This window comes from Sebastes fasciatus, chromosome 21 (genome assembly GCF_043250625.1).
Source record: "Sebastes fasciatus isolate fSebFas1 chromosome 21, fSebFas1.pri, whole genome shotgun sequence".
Lineage (NCBI taxonomy): Eukaryota > Metazoa > Chordata > Actinopteri > Perciformes > Sebastidae > Sebastes > Sebastes fasciatus.
This window is the reverse complement of record NC_133815.1, coordinates 2,395,020-2,420,171: the sequence shown is the minus strand read 5'-3', so window position 1 is coordinate 2,420,171 and position 25,152 is coordinate 2,395,020. Positions and strand designations below refer to the sequence as shown.

The 25,152-nt window shown below is 40.3% G+C and overlaps 2 protein-coding genes and 1 long non-coding RNA gene across 31 annotated transcripts in view; 1 reads left to right on the top strand and 2 right to left on the bottom strand.

The window, feature by feature from the left end:
• Positions 1-2,191: 2,191 nt before the first annotated feature.
• On the bottom strand, positions 2,192-8,940 carry LOC141759896 (eukaryotic translation initiation factor 5A-1-like). 3 transcript variants are annotated; one of them, XM_074622374.1, is made up of 5 exons: positions 8,745-8,940; positions 5,502-5,689; positions 4,709-4,813; positions 3,752-3,883; positions 2,192-3,387 (listed from the first exon to the last, which is right to left on the bottom strand). In XM_074622374.1, the coding sequence occupies exons 1-5, from the start codon at positions 8,923-8,925 to the stop codon at positions 3,322-3,324; spliced, it is 672 nt and encodes a 223-aa protein (XP_074478475.1). In that variant the 5' UTR covers positions 8,926-8,940; the 3' UTR covers positions 2,192-3,321. The 3 variants fall into 3 exon arrangements, with proteins under 3 accessions (XP_074478475.1, XP_074478476.1, XP_074478477.1); XM_074622375.1 differs by having other exon boundaries at positions 8,612-8,764; XM_074622376.1 differs by having other exon boundaries at positions 8,460-8,760.
• Positions 8,941-11,288: 2,348 nt separating this feature from the next.
• The window catches only part of tnikb (TRAF2 and NCK interacting kinase b), a 66,971-nt gene continuing 53,107 nt past the window's right edge, over positions 11,289-25,152 (bottom strand). For 25 of the 27 annotated variants that reach the window (XM_074621181.1, XM_074621188.1, XM_074621182.1 and 22 more), the window contains 9 exons: positions 24,895-25,003; positions 23,731-23,913; positions 23,498-23,641; positions 22,921-23,055; positions 22,081-22,181; positions 20,951-21,100; positions 19,354-19,513; positions 16,103-16,242; positions 11,289-15,596 (listed from right to left, as the gene is read on the bottom strand). In XM_074621181.1, the coding sequence (XP_074477282.1) occupies positions 15,513-15,596; positions 16,103-16,242; positions 19,354-19,513; positions 20,951-21,100; positions 22,081-22,181; positions 22,921-23,055; positions 23,498-23,641; positions 23,731-23,913; positions 24,895-25,003 (1,206 nt within the window). In that variant the 3' untranslated portion in view covers positions 11,289-15,512. The remainder of the gene's footprint in view (positions 15,597-16,102; positions 16,243-19,353; positions 19,514-20,950; positions 21,101-22,080; positions 22,182-22,920; positions 23,056-23,497; positions 23,642-23,730; positions 23,914-24,894; positions 25,004-25,152) is intronic. The other 2 variants (XR_012592085.1, XM_074621195.1) reach the window with 2 other exon arrangements.
• LOC141759276 (uncharacterized) lies at positions 19,761-20,244 on the top strand. The gene is made up of 3 exons (XR_012592086.1): positions 19,761-19,880; positions 19,961-20,080; positions 20,133-20,244. It is a non-coding gene; the product is annotated as an uncharacterized LOC141759276 (long non-coding RNA).

Here is a 25,152-nt window from a genome sequence, read left to right as displayed (position 1 = left end):
ATATCGTGCTCATTTTCAGGTTCATACTTGTATTTTGTGTTTCTACCAGAACATGTTTACATGCTGTAATGTTAAAAAAAATAACTTTATTTTCCTCATACTGTCAGCCTGAATTTACCTGTATTTACCCTGTCTGAAACGCTCCGTTTTAGCGCATTTTGACGGAATTGCAACAGAATTGTGTTGCTAGGCAACAGCTTGGGCCCATGTGTACTTCCTTTCAGCTGATGACATTCACATACACTGCAACCAGGAATAAACTGGGACACATTTAGAATGTTTACGTTTAAAATTGTGTCAAGGGTCTAAATATTGTATATTCGTGACATCACAAAAGGGCAAAAAATCCTGACAGCTTGTTTCAAATGCAGAGTTTCTGAATACGGGCTGTGTGTATTTCCCTGTGGATTGAGTGTTTCGATACTTCCACAGTATTTATATAGGACTTAAGCCTGCTTTATAATAAAAAAACATGAAAATCTCACTTTTTTATAATATGGGACCTTTAAAACAGCTGACTTTAGAAGGGAAGTCTGGTCTGTGACGTAGGATGCTGCGTGAAACGCCCTTACCAAACAGGTTTGTAGGAAAATCTGGAAAGTACCTCAATTAACGAGTTGTGACAAGACTACTGGCACAGCCGAACTCTTATCTAACTGTCAATTGTGCCTTTTAGCTTCATTGTTTGGCAATACAGTTGCATTTAAATGTCACTAAGTTTTGTCTTAAAACAACTGACTTCTGAATGGAAGTCTGGCCCGTTGTGTGATGATGGAGTCCAAAGGTCAACGACAGCCCAAACACACCCTGATAATAAACCTGCTGAGCCTGGTCAATCATTCACACAGCTCCCCTGCTCTGCTCCTGGGCCTCAGACCAGCCCATCTATATGAACACAGAATTAAAAATCCCTCTTGATGAGTCAGAGAAACCAAAACTGGTCAGATGATTAAACATGCATCCTTCTTTCCATCGTGATGCCACTTGTGGCTCGGCGTGCACATGCACATGAGTATTACACCACTATTGGTACATTCGGGCAGGGTGTGCGAGTGTTTTCTCTGCTGCCATGACTTCAAAATGCAGATACACAACAAAAGATGCTTCAGCACATAAGAAAAGTAAACGTTTCAATAGAAAACATACTGTGTATATCCTGGAATTTATTCATGTTTAGGCTTTTCTTCTCTTTTCAGTAGTTTGTATTCATAATGCCACTTTTGAGTGGCATAAAAATAGAAGTTATACTAAACACCAGCATTTATAATCCTATTTGTGTTCTTCTAAATACAATTATGTTTATATAAGATGATCAAATTAGCTGAATTTATCCAGTTTTTTCATAGTTGTGAGGTTTGCTTTGAGCAAATTATATGATTGAAGAGTTATTTTTAGTCAAATTTAATCTGTATCTTTAGTTTCTTTTGATGGTTTTCTACATTTTGTCTTGGGTGCTGTATTGTTTTGTATGTCGTTGTGGCTCTGCTGTTGCAGGAGCCTTTTTTTCACAATCTGCAGCGCAAAAGGCATACTGAAATTCAGGTAGTTGTCACTTTACAGAGAATGATTGTGACCTACAATACTCCTTTATACGCCTCACATTATGTATTTTTAACTCTTGATACTTATGTAAAATATCAATATCAAAAATCAGAAGCAGGACATTTGCTTCGAGTATGTTTCAGTATGTGTTTAAACAGGATTTAAGTACTTCTAAAAGGTAGAAAACAAACACAACTTGCACAAGGATCAGGTACTTTATCTGACAAGTCTTCTAGGTGACTTTGCAGAGAATGATTTGAGATATGCAAACATCAGATTTGACCCACAACATTACTTTATACACCTCACATTATGTACTTTTAAATCTTGATAATTGTAAAATATCAATATCAAAAATCAGAAGCAGGACTTTTGCTTTGAGTATGTGTCAGTATTTTTTTAATAGCATTTAAGTACCTTTAAATGCAAGTACAACTTTAACAAAAAAAAGGCAGGTGCAGTTAAAAAGTAGTGTATTTCAAAATGAAGTGCTTCTGCTTTTGGAGACATATAAGATACAAAATGTACAACTTTTAGTGATTATTTTGCTACGATTCAAGCACTTCATGTGAGCTACACCGTCACTTTAACATCACGACTGACCCGACACAATAACTGGGTACATTAAGAGACAGAAAACCAGACATAGTTTGCAATTTTTGTCCATTTGTTTCATCGTTTTATTTTTTTGCCATCTCCAGTCAGGTGACAAAGGCCTCGAGTGAACAAAAAGTTTGCAACTCTACCACCCTCCCCAACCCGATCGAGTCCCTCAAAAGAAACACACGCCTCACTGCAAACCCGCCTCACACATTTCGGAGGCCCACACCGCTACACACTCATGCCTCTCAAAACAAAATATAACACTCCTTTTGTATTTGGGGGGGATGGCCGGGGCAGCGGTGGCGAGCCCTCGACTGCCCCGGTGGTACGAGAGGTGTGAGCGCACAGCCCCTCAAACTTCTACACAGACAAGAGACTGGCATCACGAGGGTAAATCACTGAAGTTTGTTTCTGTTCTTCTTGGGGGGGAGAAAAAAAAAAATCTCTTTTCTTGGTTTTAGAGCTTTGACATGCTGGGGTGGACCTCAAGTGCTCATAAGTGCTAGCCACCACCAATCCCAGCGGTTAGGAGACAAAACAGACCTTGTCGAGCCCAATCCACTCAGGAACCAGAGCAAAGGCCATGCTGGAAAGCGGTATGGCTGCTAGAGGGACGGCCTAAACCAGAATTTAGCATCTACAGGGACTACCCTCCCTCCCACTGCTTTAACAACTCAAAAACTGCCCCCCTCCCTTTCCCTTCCCTCTAAAAGGCTTTAGACCTGCTATATTCAAGAATATAAAAAAATAATCATACAAAAGCTGAATCCCGTTGTTATTTAAACATTCAGGAATGTGAGTGGCAAAACCAACACTTTGAAGGCGAAAATAAGCAGGAATGAGCAACTGATCATTATTTTTGAAGTTGTTTTATATAAAGTAGATCGTTACCAAACAAAACCTCAGTGATCAGGCAGAGGACCGCGCAGTGAACTGCGCTGGAACTTTCCCCAACAGCAATGGAAAAGAGAAACGAAAAGGGGCAGGAGGAGGGGAAGAAAAAAAAAAAAAAAAAAAAAAAAAAAAAAAATCTAAAAAGAGATCAATGATGAGAGAAATCACAACAGAATGATTGAGGTTGTCTGTGAAGGCCGACGCTTTGGTGACAGAACCAATGAGAATGCAAGAGACTGGTTGTGGGTGTTGCTTGTTGCCTGGGCAGCAAAGTCCGTCTCCCTATTTGCTGGCCAGGACCTTGGTAGCGACAGCACATTCCTCCCCCATGGCAGAAATCACGGTGACCTGCGGAGAGCGCACAACATGTCCGAGTCAATCATCTGAAATTTAACACACGCAGCTCACACGCCTCATATTTCCTGTTCTAATTAAGGACTGAATCCTGTCGGCTTTCAGAAGAGTGAATGTCAAAAATATAAAAAACAAAACGGTACAACACAAAGAATTTGACATATCGTCATTTACGCGTTTCAGTTTCTGGTGTCGGGTGTCTTCACGACTATGAAACATGAGTCAAAATGCTCACAGCCCAGGAATTCCACTGCACCATTGAGCATTTTGTGAGCTTCAAAAATCTTTTAATACATTTGTGCATCATGTCAAAACATTAAATCAAATACTCAAGAAGCCCCGAGCTTTTTACACTCACCATGAATTCATCACCGGCTTCGAACTTTGTCTCGATTTCCTTGCCGATTTCGCTTTCAGGGACACGCAGGTCCTCCCTGATTTCACCGTTGTCGCTCATCAGGGACATGTAGCCTTCATTGATGTTAACCAGCTGCGGAGGTGAGGACACATTGTTATTTACATGAACTGCAACATTGCAAACATTGGCGAAGTTATTCTAAAAATAAAGTAAATACTAGAGCATTTTTATTTGCCATGTAGCACATCCAGGTTCCTGACTTTAGTCCTCAAAGCTCAGATGGTAGAACAGGAGTGACATTGATGTTGCACTGAGTCAGCAAGTCTGACAGCTGTCATCAGGCAATGTGACCCCACTGTGACCTGTATAATATGACACAAATACGTGACAGAAAAATTATTTAAATATTTTTTACTTTAACGATATATTCCCAAAGCTCTAAAGAACAGTAAAAGGTACAGCGGGGGTCACATTTTCTGACGACAGCCGTCAGAAATGGTGACCTCCTGTTGCTCGCTCCTCTGTGGTCACAGATTTCGGTGTAATTCGGCATATTACATTTGTCCTAATTTCATCATGCTTACATCAACCATAACCCTTTTTGAGATAAACATTAAGAAGTGCTGTCTACACATAATATTTCTTGTGTTTTCTTGGTCATATTGGAAGATGATGCTCAAGAGTTAGAGGGGGAAACTTCACCACTAGCAGAATTATTGTATTTTCTAAGCTAATATTCAATGCATTGGAAAATGTTTTGCTTCTATTAACAATTATCAAACAAATATTGACCAGAAAATGAATCCATGATCAGATTAAGTGGCACATTTTTGGCTGGTGTAAACTATGTAAGTAGCCAGCAGCTACTGAACTTTATGCAAAAGACATTTTTAACTGAGTTATGCATTCTTTGGTTAACTGCAGTGACACCTGCGTGATTATAAAGCTGCTGCATACCTGGTAGTCTATCCTCTTGATGGAGGGAACATCCATGTTGTGGGTGGAAGGGCACATATCTTCATGCTTCTTGTTGGTGAAGATGTCGATGCCAACCAGGTTAACCTGAAGAAGAACATGCAGTCATTAAAGGTGATGTCAAGTATTTAAGAAACCTGTTGGGAGTAAATCTGTGAAGGTTAACAACAGACATGTTTGTGCACGCAAAACACAACAAATCACCGCCACCAAAAGGTCAGATGCAGCAGGATTTAGGTAAGATATTAATGATTTAAAATGATTTTTAAATGCTCTAAAAACTTCAATTTACACCGGGACAAAAAAATTATTTATTTATTGTTTGATTTAACAGGGACAGTGCACATTAGTAAACATTGCTGTAAATGCACCAGAATTAGCCACAAGGGTATTTTTCCATCTGTAGTCCCTGGACAGATCACGAATCATGAAGTAACCAATGAAAATGTTTGCCCTCCCAGTTTAGGAAGCACGTGTAAAACACCTAAATAAGAATGGCAACTTAAAAAATGTACAGCCAAAATCTTAATCTTTCTTTTTGACCAGGTCCCACAGAAGGGCAAAATACATGTGAGAGCACCCTGGTGTTTAAAGAAAAAGATAAGGAGACTGAGCATGTGCATTACTAAAACAACAACTACCAGACTGGTCTGAAATCTGAGATCCCCAAGGCCCGAGCTGAGCCTCAGGTCTGTGCCAACACTTGTTGACTCCATTTAAGACATTGCACTGCCACTTTACAGCCACTCATTTTGACGAGGCTACATCATTTTACCTTGGCATGTCCGTGCTTGCCGGTCTTGGAGGTGGACATCTCCACAATTTTGCAGGGATGTCCCTTCAGCACAACATACCCGTTCTTACGCAGAGCAGAGCACTGCATAGGGTAGGTGGCGGAGGCGCCGGACTCGCCAGTCGTGAAGTCAAGATCGGGATCTGCCATGGTGCGATGGGTCAGCGGTGCTGCAAAGGATATTTACAGATCAATTAGACTTACCATCAAAACAAGGAAGATATTTACATTAGCTGCATTCCGATTACGGCTCAAATACTAAACTGATTAGTCACGACATCACACTAACTGATGTGTAAACCTCATCTTGATGTTGATGCATGTGATTTATACATAAAACTGTACTAATTCTTTCAAGTACAAACATAGCTGGCAGTAACCCTTATAATATGCTTGAAAAAATATCCCACACAAATACAGTATCTACTACTGTAGATGCTGCTGTTTTAGTAGTTTGCATCTCCAGCAGACAGGTTGGGATTAAAAGATGAACTAATGCATTGTTTTGGTCCTTTAAAGAGAGTTGTTGACAATAAGAACAATGTAATTTATTGCAGCCTTACCCTTTAATTTAAAGAGCAAGAGTTTGGCGTTTCCATGACAGCTGCCATAATCAAAAGGTAGCTTGATCTGGTTACAATTAGGGATGCACCAATCTGACTTATTAAGTCCCGATAGCGATACCTTGGATTTGGTTATCGGCCGATACCGAGTACCGATCCCAGTGTTTAATTAATAAGCTGTATGCCTCACTGTGTGGAAGTGACTGGGATCATTCTGTTATGTGTAAAACAACATCAGGCTTGACTTAAACATTGCTTTCCTAACAAATAAATATATACATTTAGTGAATTGTAATTTATTATTAATATAATAAATCGTCCAAAAGCAACTTCTCAAAACTTAAACAGGAATTCAAATTCCAGCGTACAATGACTATAGTATATAAACACAGAATTAAATTCAATAGATTGGCGCCAGTGTCGCCGATACCCGATTCAGCCGTTTGAGTCATTACAACCCGATAGCCGATCCGGTATCGGTGCATCCCTACTTTCAAGACAGCTGTTGACGATAAGAAAAATGTATGGTATCGCCGGCCTTACCCTTTAATTTAAAGAGTAAAAGTTTGGTGTTTACATGACAGCTGCCATAAACAAAAAAGGCTTAATGTAGTTATAATTAAATTAGTGTGACAGAAACTAATCCCACTTCTGCAATTAAAACCTTCAGGGATGTACCTAAAAACACACCACTAACATCTGTCCAAAAAAACTAAATTTGAGGAATTCTATTGAGGGTGATGGACAATGTTTGTCATTGGTTTGTGTTGTTAATTGATTTCCAATAATATATACATACATACATTTGCATAGAACTGCATATTTTCCCACGATCCACCAGCATTGTTTTGGTCCTTTAAAGAGAGTTGCTGTCAATAAGAAAAATGGAATTTATCGCCAGCCTTACCCTTTAATTTAAAGAGTAAGAGTTTGGTGTTTACATGACAGCTGCCATAATCAAAAGGTAGCTTAATCTGGTTATAATCAAACTGGTGTGACAAATAATAGACTAACAGCACTACTGCAATGAAAACCATTCAGGGATGTACCTAAAAATACACTGTCCAAAAACAACATTTCAGGAATTTTGTTATGTTTTGATTTGTGCAAATGTTATCACTTAATGAGTAAACCCCCAGACAGGGTGGGATTAAGACATGGACTAATGCATTGTTTTGGTCCTTTAAAGAGAGTTGTTAACAATAAGAAAAAGGTAATTCATCGCCAGTTTTACCCTTTAATTTAAAGAGTACAAATTTGGTGTTTCCATGACAGCTGCCATAATCAAAAGGTAGCTTAATCTGGTTATAATCAAACTGGTGTGACAGATAATAGACTAACAGCACTACTGCAATGAAAACCATTCAGGGATGTACCTAAAAATACACTGTCCAAAAACAACATTTCAGGAATTCTGTTATGTTTTGATTTCTGCAAATGTTATCACTTAATGACCTAATGAACATATGATTTTACAGTCTTAATTTAGCTAAATGATTAAGGGTTAAAAGCTAGTTTAGTGCCTGGCTTTGCTCTGTGCCACTGCAGCCTTTCCAGGGGCACAACCAGAGTATATATATATATATATATTTATATATATATACATCTGTGAGTAGATCTCGCGAGATCCCAGGGGGTAAAAGTGGCATCCTCATGATCTATTCTGCAGATTATCGATTAAATCCTTTAATAAACTAATAAAACCCCTAAAAAAAACAATAAATATACAAAACACATAAGACATGTGGAGGCATGTTGAGCTCCAACTCAGCACGAGGCTGCACCACTTTAAACAATATCAAACCACTAGTTTTCATTGTTAACAAACATCAACTTCAACTTCACAACCAACATTAGTTAATTAGCCAACACAATAGGTGACTTTAAAGATAACAACATTACGTCTTCAGGGTGAATAAAGGGTGTAATTTAAGACATAGCGTGGTAGCTGGCCGGCCTGGAGTTAACAAGTGCAGCCAGATATATAACGGTACAAAGCCAGACAACAATAACGGTACATACGCACACATCAGCTCTCATTAGCGTGTATTTATAGTTTTAAACGACTTTAAAGAAATTAACAAGCATTAATATGTTAACATTAATGTGCTGTAGATGTTTGTTAACCGGCTTAACTGCCACAAATAACCGTTATTAACCGTTATCGCGAGCTCATCATGAGCCAACGGCTAAATAACCGTCCATTCAGCTCGCTCAGACCAACTGACGCTAACGGCTGTTATAGAATGCTAACCGCTATCTAACCGTTCAGCGATTATTTTAAACGCCAACGGCTGTTTAACCGTTATGTTTTTATAACGGACATTTTTTTAAAAATGAAAAATTTCAAATTTGAATAAAAAGAGAGCACACACACATTTATCTGGGAGAGAATGACAAGCGACTTCTTCCACTGACCGCGCCGACAGAAGGCCGCATATCCCCCTTTTTAATTCAACCTGGTAGCTGGAACATGGACACCCACACCCTGTAGCATACTGCCGATATCCAGCCGAGATTAGTAAATACCTGACTTCTTCCTCAGACCGATGCAGCAGCTACTTTACCCAGCGCTGATTCCGTTAACGGTTCACTTATAAACCCGTTAAGAAGCTCCGTTTATCCCCCCCGAAGGCAGAAACACGCGCCATGCCACACTTACCTTCCGAGAAAAAGAGGACCGACAGTGCGCATGCGCGGGCAACTTTACTGCAGCATCCGTAGAGGCAGACGGGAGGGGTGCGTTTATGTGTTCCGGTGGCAGCCTGGCAGAAAGGGATGCCAGGTCTGAGACCAGGCGAACATGGCAACCCGGCCAGGTCTGACAGGTGCGGAGCATCCATCAGCAGGGGTCCAGGGCAGGAAGAGAGCTGGGGCACCCTCCCTACACCATCGCCAGCAGGAAAGCTGGCAAGGTTATGACTTTATTCTCGTAATATTCAGCTTTTTTTTTACTTGAAATATTATGACTTTATTCTCATTAAAGGGACTGTTTGTAACTTTTTAAGCGTATAAATGTACTGGGTCGGGATCCCATGCTTCTCTGCCTGCTTGCCTTCACTGTGACAGCGCGCGTTCTCGCTGTCTCGCTCCACCTCTAGACGTGAACGCGCGCTCACTCCTCACTGCAGAAGAGTTAGTTTAGCTCTGAGAATATCTAGTGAATGCACAGTGGACGTTTGTGCAGAAATAACTGCTGCAGCTCCTCCAGACCAACAGAGGTTTCCCGTGTCTTGTAAAGTGACGGGGCTCCGCAGAGAGAAACGTTATCGTCTCCGACCGGGTGCCGGTGTCTTCCTGCCGGCGCAGTCGGGAGGCGATAACGTTTCTCTTCCTGCTTCAGCCGCGGCACCGACCCGCTTAAAAGCCAACACTAGGATCAGCATTGATTCATGGAGAGACCTTCGTCTGGTCAGCTAACATTACTGCCAAGCAGCTGAAATATAGAGTGATATTGTGGTTTTAGCTGATGTGTGTCTCCTCACTGTTTTGAGCGATGCTCCTTCATGTCTATGTAGAGCGAGCCCGACGCTGACTTTTGTTGACTTAACGGCAACAGGTGTCGCTGTTAACAAGCAATTCTGAAAGTTACAAATAGTCCCTTTAACTAACGACTTTATTCTCGTATTATTATGACTTTTTTTATTTGAAATAGTATGACTTTATTCTCATTAAATTACGACTTTATTCTCGTAAAGTTACGACTTTATTCACATAATATTACAACTTTTGTTACTTGAAATAGTATAACTTTATTCTCATTAAATTACGACTTTATTCTCATAATATTACAACTTTTGTTACTTGAAATAGTATGACTTTATTCTCATTAAATCATGACTTTTTTCTCCTAATATTATGACTTTATTCTCTAAATCTCTGATTTGTTTTTTCCCCTCATACTTTTTTTCCCTAATACTCCGTCGTAGTTCTGGAAATGTACACACACACGTTAACTGTGGCAAGATATTTGTAGATTTATCTTGGAAAATATTATCTGTGACTTTGAACTTCTTCTGGAAAATGTATTTTTATTATTATTTTTTTTTTAAAAAAGGTTCAACACAATATATGAGAGAGAATATTTTCTAATCAATCTCATTATCATTGTCGCAAAGTTTTACATTCATAAATGCAAATCAAAAAGGCTTGTAAAACAGTGAGTTTGTGCTCCCATTTTAATGTTTTTACTTAAGTTACTATTATTTATTTATTTATTTATATTAACCCCTGGCATGTTTTGTGTTTTATGTTACTTTTTTAAATGTATTTATTTATTTTATTTTTACTTTTTACTTCGTCATAACATTGCGCCTTGAACTATGACCCTCTTGCTCATCAGAGGAAAAAAGCATGCTGGCTTGCATGCTGCAAAAAGTGACCGGATGTAGTACGACATCCTGGTATTTTTTGGCATACTGCATTTGAATTACCATGTATTGGGACATACAATTTTTTTTTATAGTATAGTGTTTGGGTATTGAAATGCACAGTTTGTCTTGCTACACTTAGAAAGTTAATTTCATTTGTGAAAAAGGCCTTATTTTCTATGTCTCTGTACTATGTCTGTCAGTTCATTGTTGTTGTCTGTTTATTTGTTTAAATGTCGTCAAATTGGCGAGCTTGTTCGCCCCTGCTTTTTTGTTTTTGTTTATGTTTTTTTAAATAATATTGTTTGACTAAGATTATGATAATGATTAGTATTATCACTTTTCTTTTCCTTCAGTGGCTATTAATTTGAAAAAGAAAAAAAACAACAAAGTAAATTTAGTCCTCCGAAGAGGGGTGGTGGTGGCAGGCCATAATAAATAAATAAATAAATAAATAAATAAATAAATAAAATAAAGTGTTACCCAGAGTATGTCAAAGAAAAAACAAAGAATCCAGCACAACCTGCACCTGTTAATAAAGACTATAAGTGTGCACCTACGATCCGTTTTCTAAGTCTGATCTAAACTATTTTATCTCCTGTTTATGACTAAGAACAGGGGGAAAAAAACTTTTTTAGACTGTTTGAAAACAAGTGAAAACAAACTTGCACTTATGACTTAATAGTGTGCAAGAACTTTGTTGTTGAAACAGAAGAATCCTGCACATTAATACAAAATGAGTTCAAGTGATCATCAGTGTGCAGGACAACAACACCTTACGGTGCGAGAACTTTGTCGTATAACTCCGGAGTAAAGAAAGAGAGCGGAGCAGGTGGTGTTGCTGTACAAGGAGAGGACATTTATTGTAGAGTTTCCAACATCACAGATGTGTGTCACCAGATTGAGGTCGTCTTTTTGACTGATTCCAGTGATTCAGACAAGGTGAAAACATACACTCACATGCATGTCACACACCTGTGCACACACCTGCTCACCTACACACACACACACACACACACACACACACACACACACACACACACACACACACACGCACGCACACACTCACAGGCCGACAGCCGTACATACGTTCACAGTCTTGATACGTACAAAAATTGAAATACAAATACAAATAATACCACAATAAAAACATTGTATTTTTTTTTTTTTAGAAATTCTTATAGCTATGTTCTCTATTCTGTAGAAAGACAACTAAGCTTTAATAAGTGAACATTTTTTTGTCTTTCTCTAAAATGATCAGTAAGATATAACGAAAATTCTTACAGTATATATATCTTTTTTTTTTTTTTAATCTATGGTCTCTCACGCTGACCCTGCCTCCTGACCTTTATTCACAGGGTGCTGATTAATGCTAACATCCTGCTCATGTAAAAGGCTTCAGCTGGCACCTATCACACCCTTTAAGATCAATGAACAAGAAAAGAAATAATCAAGTAAGAGGTGAACTACTTTCCTCTCTCGCAGCCTGATCGCAATCCCACAAACATCAGCGTTTACAGAGACCATCGTCGAACCAGCAAAAAATAGAAAACGTCATCCAAAGTGATGCTGAGCTCGTCGTGCTCGCCCTAAAATATAAATTTAATGGTAAATTATCCAGTGTACAATCTTGACTTATCTGACTGTTACTCGTGCGATAAAAGCCCGGGTGCTAAGTTCTTAAAAACTTTCACTTTTACAGCTCAGTGTTGTGAGAAAAAAGAAATGCTTCAGGGCTTCATGTAGAAAGTTTGACTCTCAGCTTCTACAGTCAGACCCGTCCGTGTATTGCCTTAAACTTACAATTCATAACAAGTGACGACAGGTAAAACATGTATGTCACCATGCAAAACAAAATGCACAACTAAATAAACAGTGATGAACTACGGAGAAAAAGAGTTGGAGTGTTAACCCAAACCAAACTTTTGTGTTAAGTCTTCGCTCGGCTCGTCGGTCACAAAAAGAAAAAAATCCCATCTGAGAGAAACTAGTACGGAAGCCCTGGAAGGCGGAGCGAGAACTTTTTTTTTCTTTTTCTGGTGATCCGTTTTCTAAATGTGATCTAAATTATTTTCTCTTTTGTGTTTATGATTAAGAACGGGTGAGAATTTTTTTTTTTGCCAGGATAATCTTTATAAGTTCCATTTTTCTTTTTCTGTGAAACGGGTGAAATTTATTATAAGCTGAAACATCTACTTTTTTGCCTCTCTGTGAAAACAGGTGAAAAAAAAATTGCCTGATTCTTTTATGTTTCTTCCCCTGTGTGAAAACAAATTAAAAAAAAATGTTTAGACTGACTTTTCTAAATTCCTTCTTTTTCTTGTTTGAAAACAGCTGAAAAAAATATTTTTAGGCTGATTTTTCGAAGTTTCTTTTTTTCCTTGTCTGAAAACAAGTGGATATATTTTTTTTTATATCTGATTTTTCCAAGTGACTTTTTTTCCCTGTGTGAAAACAAGTGGGAAAAAAACTTTTTTTAAATTAGATTTTTCTAAGTGACTTTTTTCCTTTGCCCTCTTAGTGAAAACAGGTGGAAGTAATTTTAGATTAGCGGCAATTAAAATACCTTTCTAGGCCAAAAGAAAGACATGACAGTAATGTTACATAATTTGCTAACAGACAATATAACGTTAGACCATTTCACAGTTGTAAACGTATTTCCTGTTGCAGTGTATGTGAATGACATAAACTGACAGGAAGTAAACATGAGCTGTTGCCTAGCAACGTGTGTTTAGAGTGCATGGAGAAATTAAAACTCACCTGGAAGAAAACCTGAATGCTTAGAAAAAAAAAATGTTTTTCTTCCACCTGTTTTCACTAAGAGGCAAAGAAAAAAATTAACTAAGAAAAATCTGTTTGAATTTTTTTTCCACCTCTTTCACAGAAAAAAAAAGGACCTTAGAAAGATTATCCTGGCAAAACTGTTTTTTCTCCACCTGTTCTTCAGTCATAAACACAGGAGAGAAAATAATTTCAGACTTAGAAAATGGATCACTAGAAAAAAAAAAATCTTGCTTGCCTTTTCAGGTCTTCCGTAAACTACAGAACGGACAGACAAAAAAAGCGAGACTGTTATTTTTTTTTTTCTTCAGTGTTCTCACCTGCTTTTTGCGAAATCTGCCCTTAACATCAAAGTGAGTATTTACACAGGTGCAGTGTACACAGAACAGCAGGGACAGAAAAAAGGTGTAGAGAACAAAGGGCAGAAACTACTCTACGCCAAGTTCTCCTTGTGAGAAACGATGTGAAGTTATTGTTGTTGCTGTTGCAGCAATAATACAATATCTACAACCTTCCTTCCCCAAACCAGAAACACACCGGGACGAAGTAGCCGTGCAGCGTCCTCAACGATAAAATATAAAATGTCTCATTTCCCCCCGTGACACTCGCTGCTGTTATGTATTTTTCTCTCCTAAAGGGGGAAGGTGTTTCAGCAGCAGCACTCAGAGCGAGTGTTCACACTGTGAGCAACACCGTCATCATGGAAAGTAACGATCAGGGAAACAACGCTTCAACGGATTCTGATCGGACAGAGCTAAGAAGACACCCTTAAGGTTTTGCTACAAGATGTTAAGTCTAGAAAACATCCGTTGGGATTCAGTCATCACTATGAGAAGTGGTTTAGATGATAACAACAACAACAAGAGGCCATCATATATATAATGTGGACATTTGGTCAGCGGCCTCAGAGTGGTTACGGTTGCTTTTGTTAAGGTCTCTGTTCACAATTAAATGCATGAATTAAATCTCTTATAAGGTGCAAAATGAGTCCAATTAAAGCCCAGTGTATATGTGTGCGTGTAGACGGGGCCCAAGTCTTAGGCCTCGTCCACACGTACACGGGTATTTTTGTAAATGCAGCTTTTACTATTTGGTCTTTCATCCACCGCCAAACGGCGTTTTAGGTCACTGAAAACAGCTTTTGTACAACTCCGGCCAGGATGAAGATTGTGTGCACCGTTATCTCTTTTGTGAGGCGTCACTAATGAGGCGACATGTCGTGGAACCGTGGTATATATAAATACATCCATGAGCGGTGGACGTGGCCAAATAACCTGCTAACAGGACTTTTTACATGTTACATTAGGGCTGTTAACGTTAACGTGATAATAACGTGTTCGTTTTAACACCACTAATTTCTTTAACGCATTAACGCAACTTGCAGTTTTTAGGTTGTAGCGGGCTCACTTTTAAAGCTAGAGTGAAATCCATCGGCCTGTTGAAAAGGAGGTTAAATAAAGCTCCAAACTTGACCTCCGACCTCAAGATATGTGGCCCATACACACCACCCACATTCAAATGAATGGCGTTTTGGCCGCAACGCCTTAGTGTGGATGAGCTGAGTCGCCTGTAAAGTGATTTTGGTTCAGCCCAGAGTGACTTTTATAATGCTGAATCCACTGTTTTGGTCAACGTTTTCTTCTTCTTCTAGTGATGCTACCTCAACAACCGGTAATGTTTCCTCACTATAACAGAGCGCAGTAAGAGACGTCTGATTCTGGATTCAGCACCGACGAGCCGAAGAGTCGAACGACGAGTCGTACTCGCAGTGTGAACACCCTGTAAGGAATCATTAATGTGCTACACAGAGGACTTCTCCACAGCTCCCCATCCAATCAAAATGGGGAAGTCAAAGGCTACTCGGCGTGATGTCAGTGACCTTTAGAGTCTGGATCAAAACCCTCGAGAAAACAACCACCAGCCCGATGGAGCGGTCCACAGGGAAGGCGAAGGCGTCGGCCATTGTCAGTGTGAGGAGTCACCTTTTGCCCAGCGGGCTGTGACGCCGTCCATAGATAGCGCCCCCTATAGCTGGAGGGGGTCTATACGTTGGGGGGGATACGCCTGTGGTTCAACTCTTCCTCCAGTTGTTCAATCGTCCGTTCAGCAGCTCGTTGATTTCCTCCACAAACACACACACACATTGTACACACACACACACACACACACACACACACACACACACACACACAGTCCTCCTGTCATCCCTCTCTCCTGACGTCGGCCGATGTTCAGAGTGAAGAAGAGGAGGGTTGTTGTGGGTCGAAGGAGGAGAAAGGTTACCAGTTCATCATGGAGCTTCTGTTGAGGGTCATGAAGAAGACTTGGCTGCTGCCTCCGGAACGCACCGAGGCGAAGAAAACCTGCAGGGAGGAGACGCACGGAGAGGACAGCGTTAGCCGGGACACCTGTCTGTCTCTGGGGGGGTCACAGGTTCATTTCAGTTGGATCACTGATACTGGCCTTTTATTTAAAAGTATACAGTAGCCAGTATCCACTTCTGAACGAGCGTGTTCAAACCACAATGTCTATCAAAGTGTGAGACGTTCATCTCAGACGTTTAATTATCTATATTTCTAATAAAAACTCTATTTTAAGGTGAGATACCACAGAAGAAAATGACAAAAAAGTTCTTGAGAACTATGAGAACGAACCTTAACATGATTTATTAGAGCGCAAAACACTTGGTAGACTTTTCTACGTGTATTTATTTTAAATAAGAGTGCAAATCTTAATGCAGGTCAAGCTGATCAACGTGTCCTCATACAACGGTTCAATGTTTTTTAAATAATATAGCTTGGTTACAAATTTTCACTGGCAGGGAAATCCCATAAGTTGTAAATGTTTTGAGAGAGAAAGACAAACTCACCTTGTCGTTCCTCTCCGACAGGAACTTCAGTCGCTGAGCTCGCTTGTGCATGAAAACTCCGTCGAGGTGTCCCGTCTCCACGGAGCGGATCTCAATGGCCTTCTCTCCCCAGCCCATGATCTGGTTGGAGTGGATGTAGGCTGCAGGGACAGGAGAGGGTACACACACACACACACACACACACACACACACACACACACACACACACACACACACACACACACACAGAGGGGGGTTGGACAGGAGAAGACTCAGCACCAGTCTCACACCCAAGCCAGTCACACACTGAGGCCTCCTCCGCCTCACCGGGAGGAGATTATTGCAGCAGTTTCTGACTGATCTGAACGATCGCAACCTCTGAGCTCTCGCAGGACGGCGGAACAGGACGCTCGCTGGGTTTCCATCGATGTAGTTTGAATTATTCGAGCACCATTGACTGACGCTGCTGGTCTGAACATGTGACAGTCAAACAAATACGGCTTGCTTTTCTGTAGCTGCTTCACAATAAAATCCTTCCAGTGGTTCACTAGTGGAAGACTTTTATTCTGAAGCATCAGCAGCAGGAAGTGTTTGGTCATCATTAGCACCTTTTTAAGCTCCGACTGCACGCAAATCAGACCGGGAACATCGTGAAACGGCACTCGGCAAGACCACAAACGTTGAGCCAATTGGCCATTTTGGCTCGTGAGCACGGAAATGCAAATAACGACACCTCGTCGAGCCACGACTAAAGTGTCCGAGTGGAAAAGGGTCAGCAGAGACGGTCCAAGAATAAAGTCCAGTGGAAGGTCTGTTTTTCCTCTCTTGCAATAGAGCTCTTTAGTGTTGAGGAAGGAGATCGACCAGCAGCTCGTGTGCGAAGATAAAACGCTATGACGATGCAGGTGTTATGTTTTGTCTTGGGGGTTGGGGGGGGCGAGGCCGGGCTTGGCTGTGAGAAACTCTGGTCTGACAGTAAAAATACACACAAACATGTTAACAGGAGATGAACACGTAAACCACCAGTACTTCAGGACACAGACGCAGTCAGTCAAACATACATGTTTAATCAATCAGGATATTGTACACGGACATCTGAGAATCAGAGAGTGGAGGCCGAATGGAAAAACACACACGGAGGTTTTGTTTGATCGACTCGGATCATAAGATCCAAGATCCATCCTTGATGTGCTCGAGTTTCCCTTTCTCGTGAGTGTACTAATAAATAATAGATTCATTTAGATGCACTGCACTCGGCTATGACTTCTCACAAATAGTTGTTTTTAGAGCTCATGCAATCAAGGATGGATGTTAAGAAGATTTCACAGTTGTACAGAACAAAGAGGACAGCACAGCAGACGAACAACACACAAGCATTTCCTCCAACACAAAGAAAAAAAAGATTAACTGTATTATAAAAAAGGAGCAAAGTAAAAGATGTAGTCTGTGTGGTGGTGTAGAGGGTGGAGGTAATGCTCTGTGTTGTTGTCAACTCATGCAGTAGATGGATGTTCAACACGTGACGTTAAAGAGATACACTCGGTTTTTGGGTTGTCATTCTTTGGTCAACTCACCTGTTAAGTGATGAGAACATTGACACCAAAACTCTCCACGTGTCCCCGATAGATCTGTGCTCCATGGTAACACTTTTTCTCCCCCTGGTTTTTATTGCTAAAATTTAAATTGTTATCCTTTATTTAATATTATAGCCCAGACACTTTTATGTGTCAGCAGCTTCAGTTCCTTTTCTCAACAGAAAGAAAAGGATGAGACGTCATGGCGCTCTGTTCCTGCAGCTGATTGTTAAAATTGTTGCTTTCTCACCTGCTTCACCTTTATCTCTATATATATATCTATATATATATAGATAGATATAGATATATCTATCTATATAGATATATATATCATTAATAGTAATAATTTTATTATTTTATTTATTTATGATATTATTTTTCTTTTTTTATCCGGCACAAAACAATCAAACATGTTATTATTATTATTATTATTATTATTATTATTAAGTTTAGTTTTCTTTTTTTTGGAGGGGGGTATTTATTATCATTATTAGAAATAATTTATTATTTTTTATATATTTTATTTATTTTTCTCATTGTTTTTTTTATCTTGACGTGGCACATAACAATCGACGTGTCTTTATCATCCATCCATCCATCTGCAACCGCTTATCCCGTTAGGGGTCGCGGGGGGGCTGGAGCCGATCCCAGCCGACATTGGGCGAAGGCAGGGTACACCCTGGACAGGTCGCCAGTCCATCGCAGGGTCTTTATCATTATTATTATTTTTTTAAGTTTAGTTTACTTTTCTTTTTTAGGAGAGGGGGGGTATTTATTATCATTATCGTAATCATTTTATCATTTATATTTAATTTTATTAATTTATTTATCTCATTTTTTATACTGATGTGGCACAAAAAATAACCATCAAACTGTTTTTATTATTATTATTTTTCTAAGCTTTCATTATTAGCTATCATTATTAATAATACTTTTATTATTCTTATTTAATTAATGAATTTTTCTCAATTTGTGTATCCTGACGTGGCACATAACAACCGAACATGATCAATTTTTCTTTTTTTAACTTTAGTTTACTTTTACTTTTTTTATTTCCGGGATATTTATTATTTATTTATTAATTTTGTTTTGAAATATGTAATTATTATGAATTATTATGTTATTTTCTTTGTTAAAAAATGTCAACAAAAAAACAAAAAACTAAATTGAACATATTAGATTTCTATGTGATTTTGCACACTACTGCCATGTAATGATGTAAATGTTATCAGAACATTGCAGGTACTTGTCACTTTATTTACAATTTATTTATTATCACTTTACTACCTGTTTACATCTCTGTATATATTGTATCAACAAAATAAAAGCCCCAAGCAGGTTCTTATTGAACGTAGTGTGAAAGTGTTGTCATGAAGCAGCGGCGCTATCGGATTCAGATGGATGATTTTGGCTCATGTTTTCATCACGTTACCAAATAAAGTTGAACAGTTTGTTCAACGTCCCAAAAACCAGCTGTATCCCTCTGAGCAGGTAATGGAACAGGTGAGGCTACAGTCTCGGCTTCTTGTTTAAAGGTGTAACGGAAAGCAAAAGGCAGGAGGAGAGAGAGGAAGTGTTGCTTTGAACGGAGGAGGAGGTGTGGTAGATAGTAGTGAGGGTGAAAGATGATCTGCTGAGACCACTTATAGAGGTCAGAGGTCAGGGGTCAGGGAGAAGCGAGCTGATTGGTTGACGTACCGACGGAGGTGGGCATCTCGCCCCACTGCAGCACCACGTCTTTGGTGATGCGTCCGTAGGTGTTGACGTAGACGCCCTCGTCCTCGTAGCACAGCAGCATCTCCATGCCGTCCGTCTTGGGCAGAACCACAATGGCGTGCGGGGTCACCTGACCCTGAATCTGCCGGGGCGACACACGGGAGGGGGGTTGGAGGGGGTGGGGGGATTAGGAGCTGCCGTGAGCCTACAGGAGGGGGTCTGGTCTGGACCCCCACGACCCCTAACCCCCCCGTCCCCACCCTGAGAGAAAAGAAACTGCTGCAACAATAGAGTCTCCCGCTCCTCAGCCACGCAATCGCCATGGAAACAGACATGAGCACAGCGTGATTCATGACTGCCAAAAGCAATGTGAGGCGGTTGCTGTGGTTACCGTCTCCTTACCCCCGTCCATCTCTTACTGTAACCAGACCAGGGTTAGAGGAGGACACTGATTCACCCACTACAACACTCACTCATTCATTCACTTATTCACTCACTCATTAAGGCAGGTATCCCTTCATTCAATCACTTACTGACTCACTCATTCATTCACTCATTGACTCACTCATTCACTCACTCATTAAGGCAGGTATCCCTTCATTCATTCACCCACTACACCACTCACTCATTCACTCATTAAGGCAGGTATCCCTTCATTCAATCACTTACTGACTCACTCATTCATTCACTCATTCACTCATTACGGCAGGTATCCCTTCATTCAATCACTTACTGACTCACTCATTCATTCACTCATTAAGATAGCAGTCCCTTCATTCAATCACCCACTACGCCACTCATTCACTCACTTATTCATTCACTCATTAAGGCAGGTATCCCTTCATTCATTAACCCACTACACCACTCATTCACTCACTCCTTAAGGCAGGTATCCCTTCATTCAATCACTCTCTTATCAATTAGTTATTTTATTTATTGACTCACTCATTCATTCATTTGCTCACTCATTAAGGCAGGTATCCCTTCATTCAAACACTCTCTTGTCCATCCACTAATTTATTGACTCACTCATTCATTCATTCACTCATTCACTCAATCATTAAGGCAACTATCCCTTCATTCATTCACTCTTTTATCCATCCACTAATTTATTTATTGACTCACTCACTCATTCATTCACCCACTCACTCACTCATTAAGGCAGGTATCCCTTCATTCAATCACTCTCCAATCCATTCACTAATTTATTTATTCTCTCACTCACTCATTCATTCATTCATTCACTCTCACTCATTAAGTCAGCTGTTCCTTCATTCAATCACTCTTATCCATTCATTAAGTCACACGTTCACTCCATCATTTGTTCGCTCAGTCACATGTTCATCATTTCATGTTTGCTCACTCACTCACTAGTTCACTTGCTTTCACTCTTTCATTCATTAAATTACACAACTTGATCTTACAATCATTCGATTTAAACGAGCAATTAATGTTAAAAAGGTGTAAACAGACACACACACACAAACAGACACACACACAAACAGACACACACAAACACACACACACACACACACACACACACAGACACACACACACACACACACACACACAGACTAACATGTGAGGGGATGTAGATGTCGTAGGGATTCCCAGAGTCCACGTCGATGACATGGAAGCCGACGCTGGAGCCGTAGATGACCTTTAACCTCTGGCCCTCCTCCACGGTCAGGTCGACCAGCTGCGGGCGATGCTGCAGCTCAGTGAACGACTGAAGAGAAAGAGAGAGAGATTAATTAAACACCTGACGGAAAAATATCACAACAGCCTCTCCTATCTTTTGGTTCAAAGATAGGAAAAATATAATCTCATCTCAGACCTCCTATCTAATCTTAACTATAGCTGTAAATGTAATCCTTCAATCGACACTCATCCTTTCATGCCTGCATCTTTGATTAGACTGTACTAATAAACTACTCGAGAAGAACGAGCCGTAATATCAACAGCTTTCACTTGTCACTAGCTACAAAGAGTCTGAGGCACTACTCGTTTCTGCTAAGTTAGGACGCTTCTGTAATTTCTAAATTCCGTATTTATCATCATCCATCCATCCATCCATCTGCAACCGCTTATCCCGTTAGGGGTCGCGGGGGGGCTGGAGCCGATCCCAGCCGACATTGGGCGAAGGCAGGGTACACCCTGGACAGGTCGCCAGTCCATCGCAGGGCTGACACATAGAGACAGACAACCATTCACGCTCACACTCACACCTACGGGCAATTTAGAGTCCACAATTAACCTAACCTGCATGTCTTTGGACTGTGGGAGGAAACCGGAGTACCCGGAGAAAACCCACGCTAACACGGGGAGAACATGCAAACTCCACACAGAAGGGTCCCAAGCCGGATTCGAACCTGCAACCCTCTAGCTGTGAGGCGCCAGTGCTAACCACTGCACCACCGTGCAGTATTTATCATCATTAATAATAATAATTTAATTATTTTTATTTTAACTATTTATTTGTTTGTTTTTCCCTTTTTTTTTATCCTGACGTTGCACATAACAATCGAACATGTTTTTATCATTATTATTTTTTTTAAAGTTTAGTTTACTTTATTTTTTGGGGGGGGGGGGATTTATTATCATTATTAGTAATAATTTTGTTATTTTTATTTTATCTATTTATTTATTTTCAAAGAGGAACATTTATCCACTTTTACACAACTCTTTAACACCTCAGGCGCATCTTACCTTGAAGGCCATAAACTTGTGGTAAGGTTTAGGCGCCCAGGCGTAGATCTCCACCGCGTTCTTCAGAGCAATCACCAAAAATTTGATCCTCTCGTACTTCACTGCAGGAGGAGAGAAAAGTAGGGATGTCACGATACCAAACAACAGGTCATATTTCCCTCCCTATTATCTATTTTATATTGCTGTGAAAACATCTTCTTCTAAAAACTGTATTTATTCAAGTTTCTCGACAAAAACTACATTTTACTATATTACATTTGAACGCATCATCATAACGTTAGAATATACCTTCGCCCAATTTTCTCTCACTTCTACTGAATAGAGCTTGAAAGCACCATAATGCAACTCAATGGAACCTCCCTTGTTGAAATCGGCAGGACGAGAGTTAGCGTTAGCGTCCTGCCGATTTCCCCTGGACGCGTTGATAGCGAGTGTACTGCGTCAACAAACACATTTTTTTTTTGTTCCCGGGACGACGGGACACCATTAGTCTCAAGTCCTGACAGTAAAAAAACGAGTATCGTCACCGTTTTCAGAATTTTTGGCTTCGACTTGGTACCGAAGTATCGGTTCTCATGACAGCCGTAGAGCAGAGCATCATAGAAACGGTCAGATAGCACATAGTATGCACCGTTGTTGCTTTGTAAACCTTACATTCGGTAATAGAAACCCAATTAATCAAAATATTTAGAGAGGAAATCTACTTTAACCCCCCAAAAAGTCTTAAAATTTAACGGTTAACTTCCAACTTTTTGTCCCCCAAATTGGAGGTGAGTCCCCACAATGTAGGTGTGTTCACAGGTTTGTGTCCTCACAACACACATAAACGAGTTCACGTACCGACTTTGTAGTGCACGCAGCCCTCCAGCTCCCCAACAGTGATCCAGCCCTGCTTCTTCTCCACTTCAGGGTCGTTGTGTAATATCCTGTTCCTCAGCCAGGACAGGTAGTAAACACGCAGCTTGTTCTTCTTCCCTGGTCAGAGAAAGAAAAGTGACTTATTATTGCGTCAGCTCAAAGAGCTGTGTTTTCATCACCACCAGCATCCTAAATATGAAGCTTTATTTATAAAGGCAGCAAAGAGAAAAGCCAAATCTGGCAAAAAATAGAAACATCTCCGTCCTGTTTAACGTCTTGTTTTGTTTCCTTTTTGTACCACAAACCAGTGGGGAGCACTTGCACATTTAAAGGACAACTGTAACCAAGGGAAACGGGAAACACTGACGACCAAACAATAAGAAACGCTGAAATAAGGGATCAACAAAGACAGCGGAGGGAAAGTGAGGGTCGGAGCATTCAACTGCTTCTCCAGTGAATGCTAAGGGTCGGTGTTATGCTAGAAAAGAACTAGTGTTTATAGATGTTAAGGCACCTTAATGAATAAAATGTAAATAGTGCTTTTAGGAGTCATACCAACCTGAGATGGTGACCAGGACGTTGAGTCCCTCCAGGACGTCCATCTGTTGGAAGCGCCGTCGATTGATCAGGTTGTAAACTTTTCCTTGACCGCTTCGATCAAGCAACATCAGGCCGTTCTCCGTCCCCACCAGCAGGTTCACTCCTGCACACAAACACACAGATATATGTCTCGTCTGTGTAGTATAAGTGAACATGATTAATATTATTATTGTGAAGGTGTCTCTGTCTCACCCCAGAGAGCCGCGCAGAGGATCTCGGAGTTGAAGCGTTTCTTGTATTTGCGGATCTCGGGCGTGTCGCTGTGCGGCCTGATGTTGGTCGGGTTGACGTTGACCACCGAGATCTTCCGGGCCTCGTTGATCCTCGCTTGCTCCTGCTCGTTCTCTTGCTTCAGCAGCTCGTTCTCAAACAGCGCTGCAGCACAACATGACACACAGCAACATTATCTGGTGGATGATTGCACTCAAATTTTCTCACAATGCCGTGAGCGGGACACCTGGATAAAAGCCAGATTTAAAAAACAGTGTTTGTCCTGCAGTGGTTTGACTTTTGAAAACAAGAGCCAATGAAAATGTGGGACATCGTCTCAATATGCGGGACAACAACAACAGGGATCAAAATGCTGTGCAGTCCCTCGTAAAGCGGGACACCTGGTCACCCTAGGTCAGAGGTCAGCAACCTGCGGCTCTTTAGCTCCTCTCCAGTGGCTCCCTCTGGATTTTTAAAAATGGAAATGAATAACTGTTTATGTGTTTACGTATTCATTTTTATTTATCGTTGTTGTAGGTCTATGGTACGACGGTACGACGGAGTATTAGGGTCACATTGAGGAAAAAAAAGAAATCTGAGATTTCGAGAATAAAGACGTAGTAGTAATTTTATGTTATTTTCTTTTTTTCTCGTAATATTACGACTTTTTTTTCTTGTTAAGTTATGATTTAATTCTCGTAATATTACGACTTTTTCTTTCCTTAAGTTATGACTTTATTCTCGTAAAGTTATGACTTTTTTTCTCGTAATATTTTGACTATATTCTGTAAATCTCAGATGTTTTTTCCCTCAATGTGGCCCTAATACTCCGTAGTACATTTGCATTTGGGCCCTCACTGCATTAGACTTATATACTATATATTTAGACTATAAACTGTGTTACCTTCATCACAATGATCAAATGTTTTGCCTAAAATGGCTCTTTTAGTAGTAAAGGTTGCTGACCCCTGGTCTAGGTGTACGTCTGTGTGAAGCATCTCGGATCGTTTTGCTTCAATCATTTTTGTAGAGAAAATAAGAGAAATAAACAATTCTGAGTAGTTATTTTCTTGCGGTAATTGTCTCAAGACCCCTTAGATTCATCTTGTCTCCAACGTCCAGGTACGACACTGTGAGGAAGTGTACCTGAGGCAGAGATGTTGTCGTCGTCGTCAGTCGGGGAGGTCCCGTACACCCTCGGATCTACGAACGGTGTGAAGGAAGACTTGGAGCCTCCGCTGCTTCCCATCGCGTACTGCAGATCACACAAACACAGATTACAGTCAGCCACATGTCCGTCTGACGGTTTGTTCGTTTTGGGAGAACTGAATGAAACAGGTAACTGTTGAAATAAAGGAAACACGGCGTGTTCAGTGAAGCTTCTTCAGCCTGAGATTCAACAAC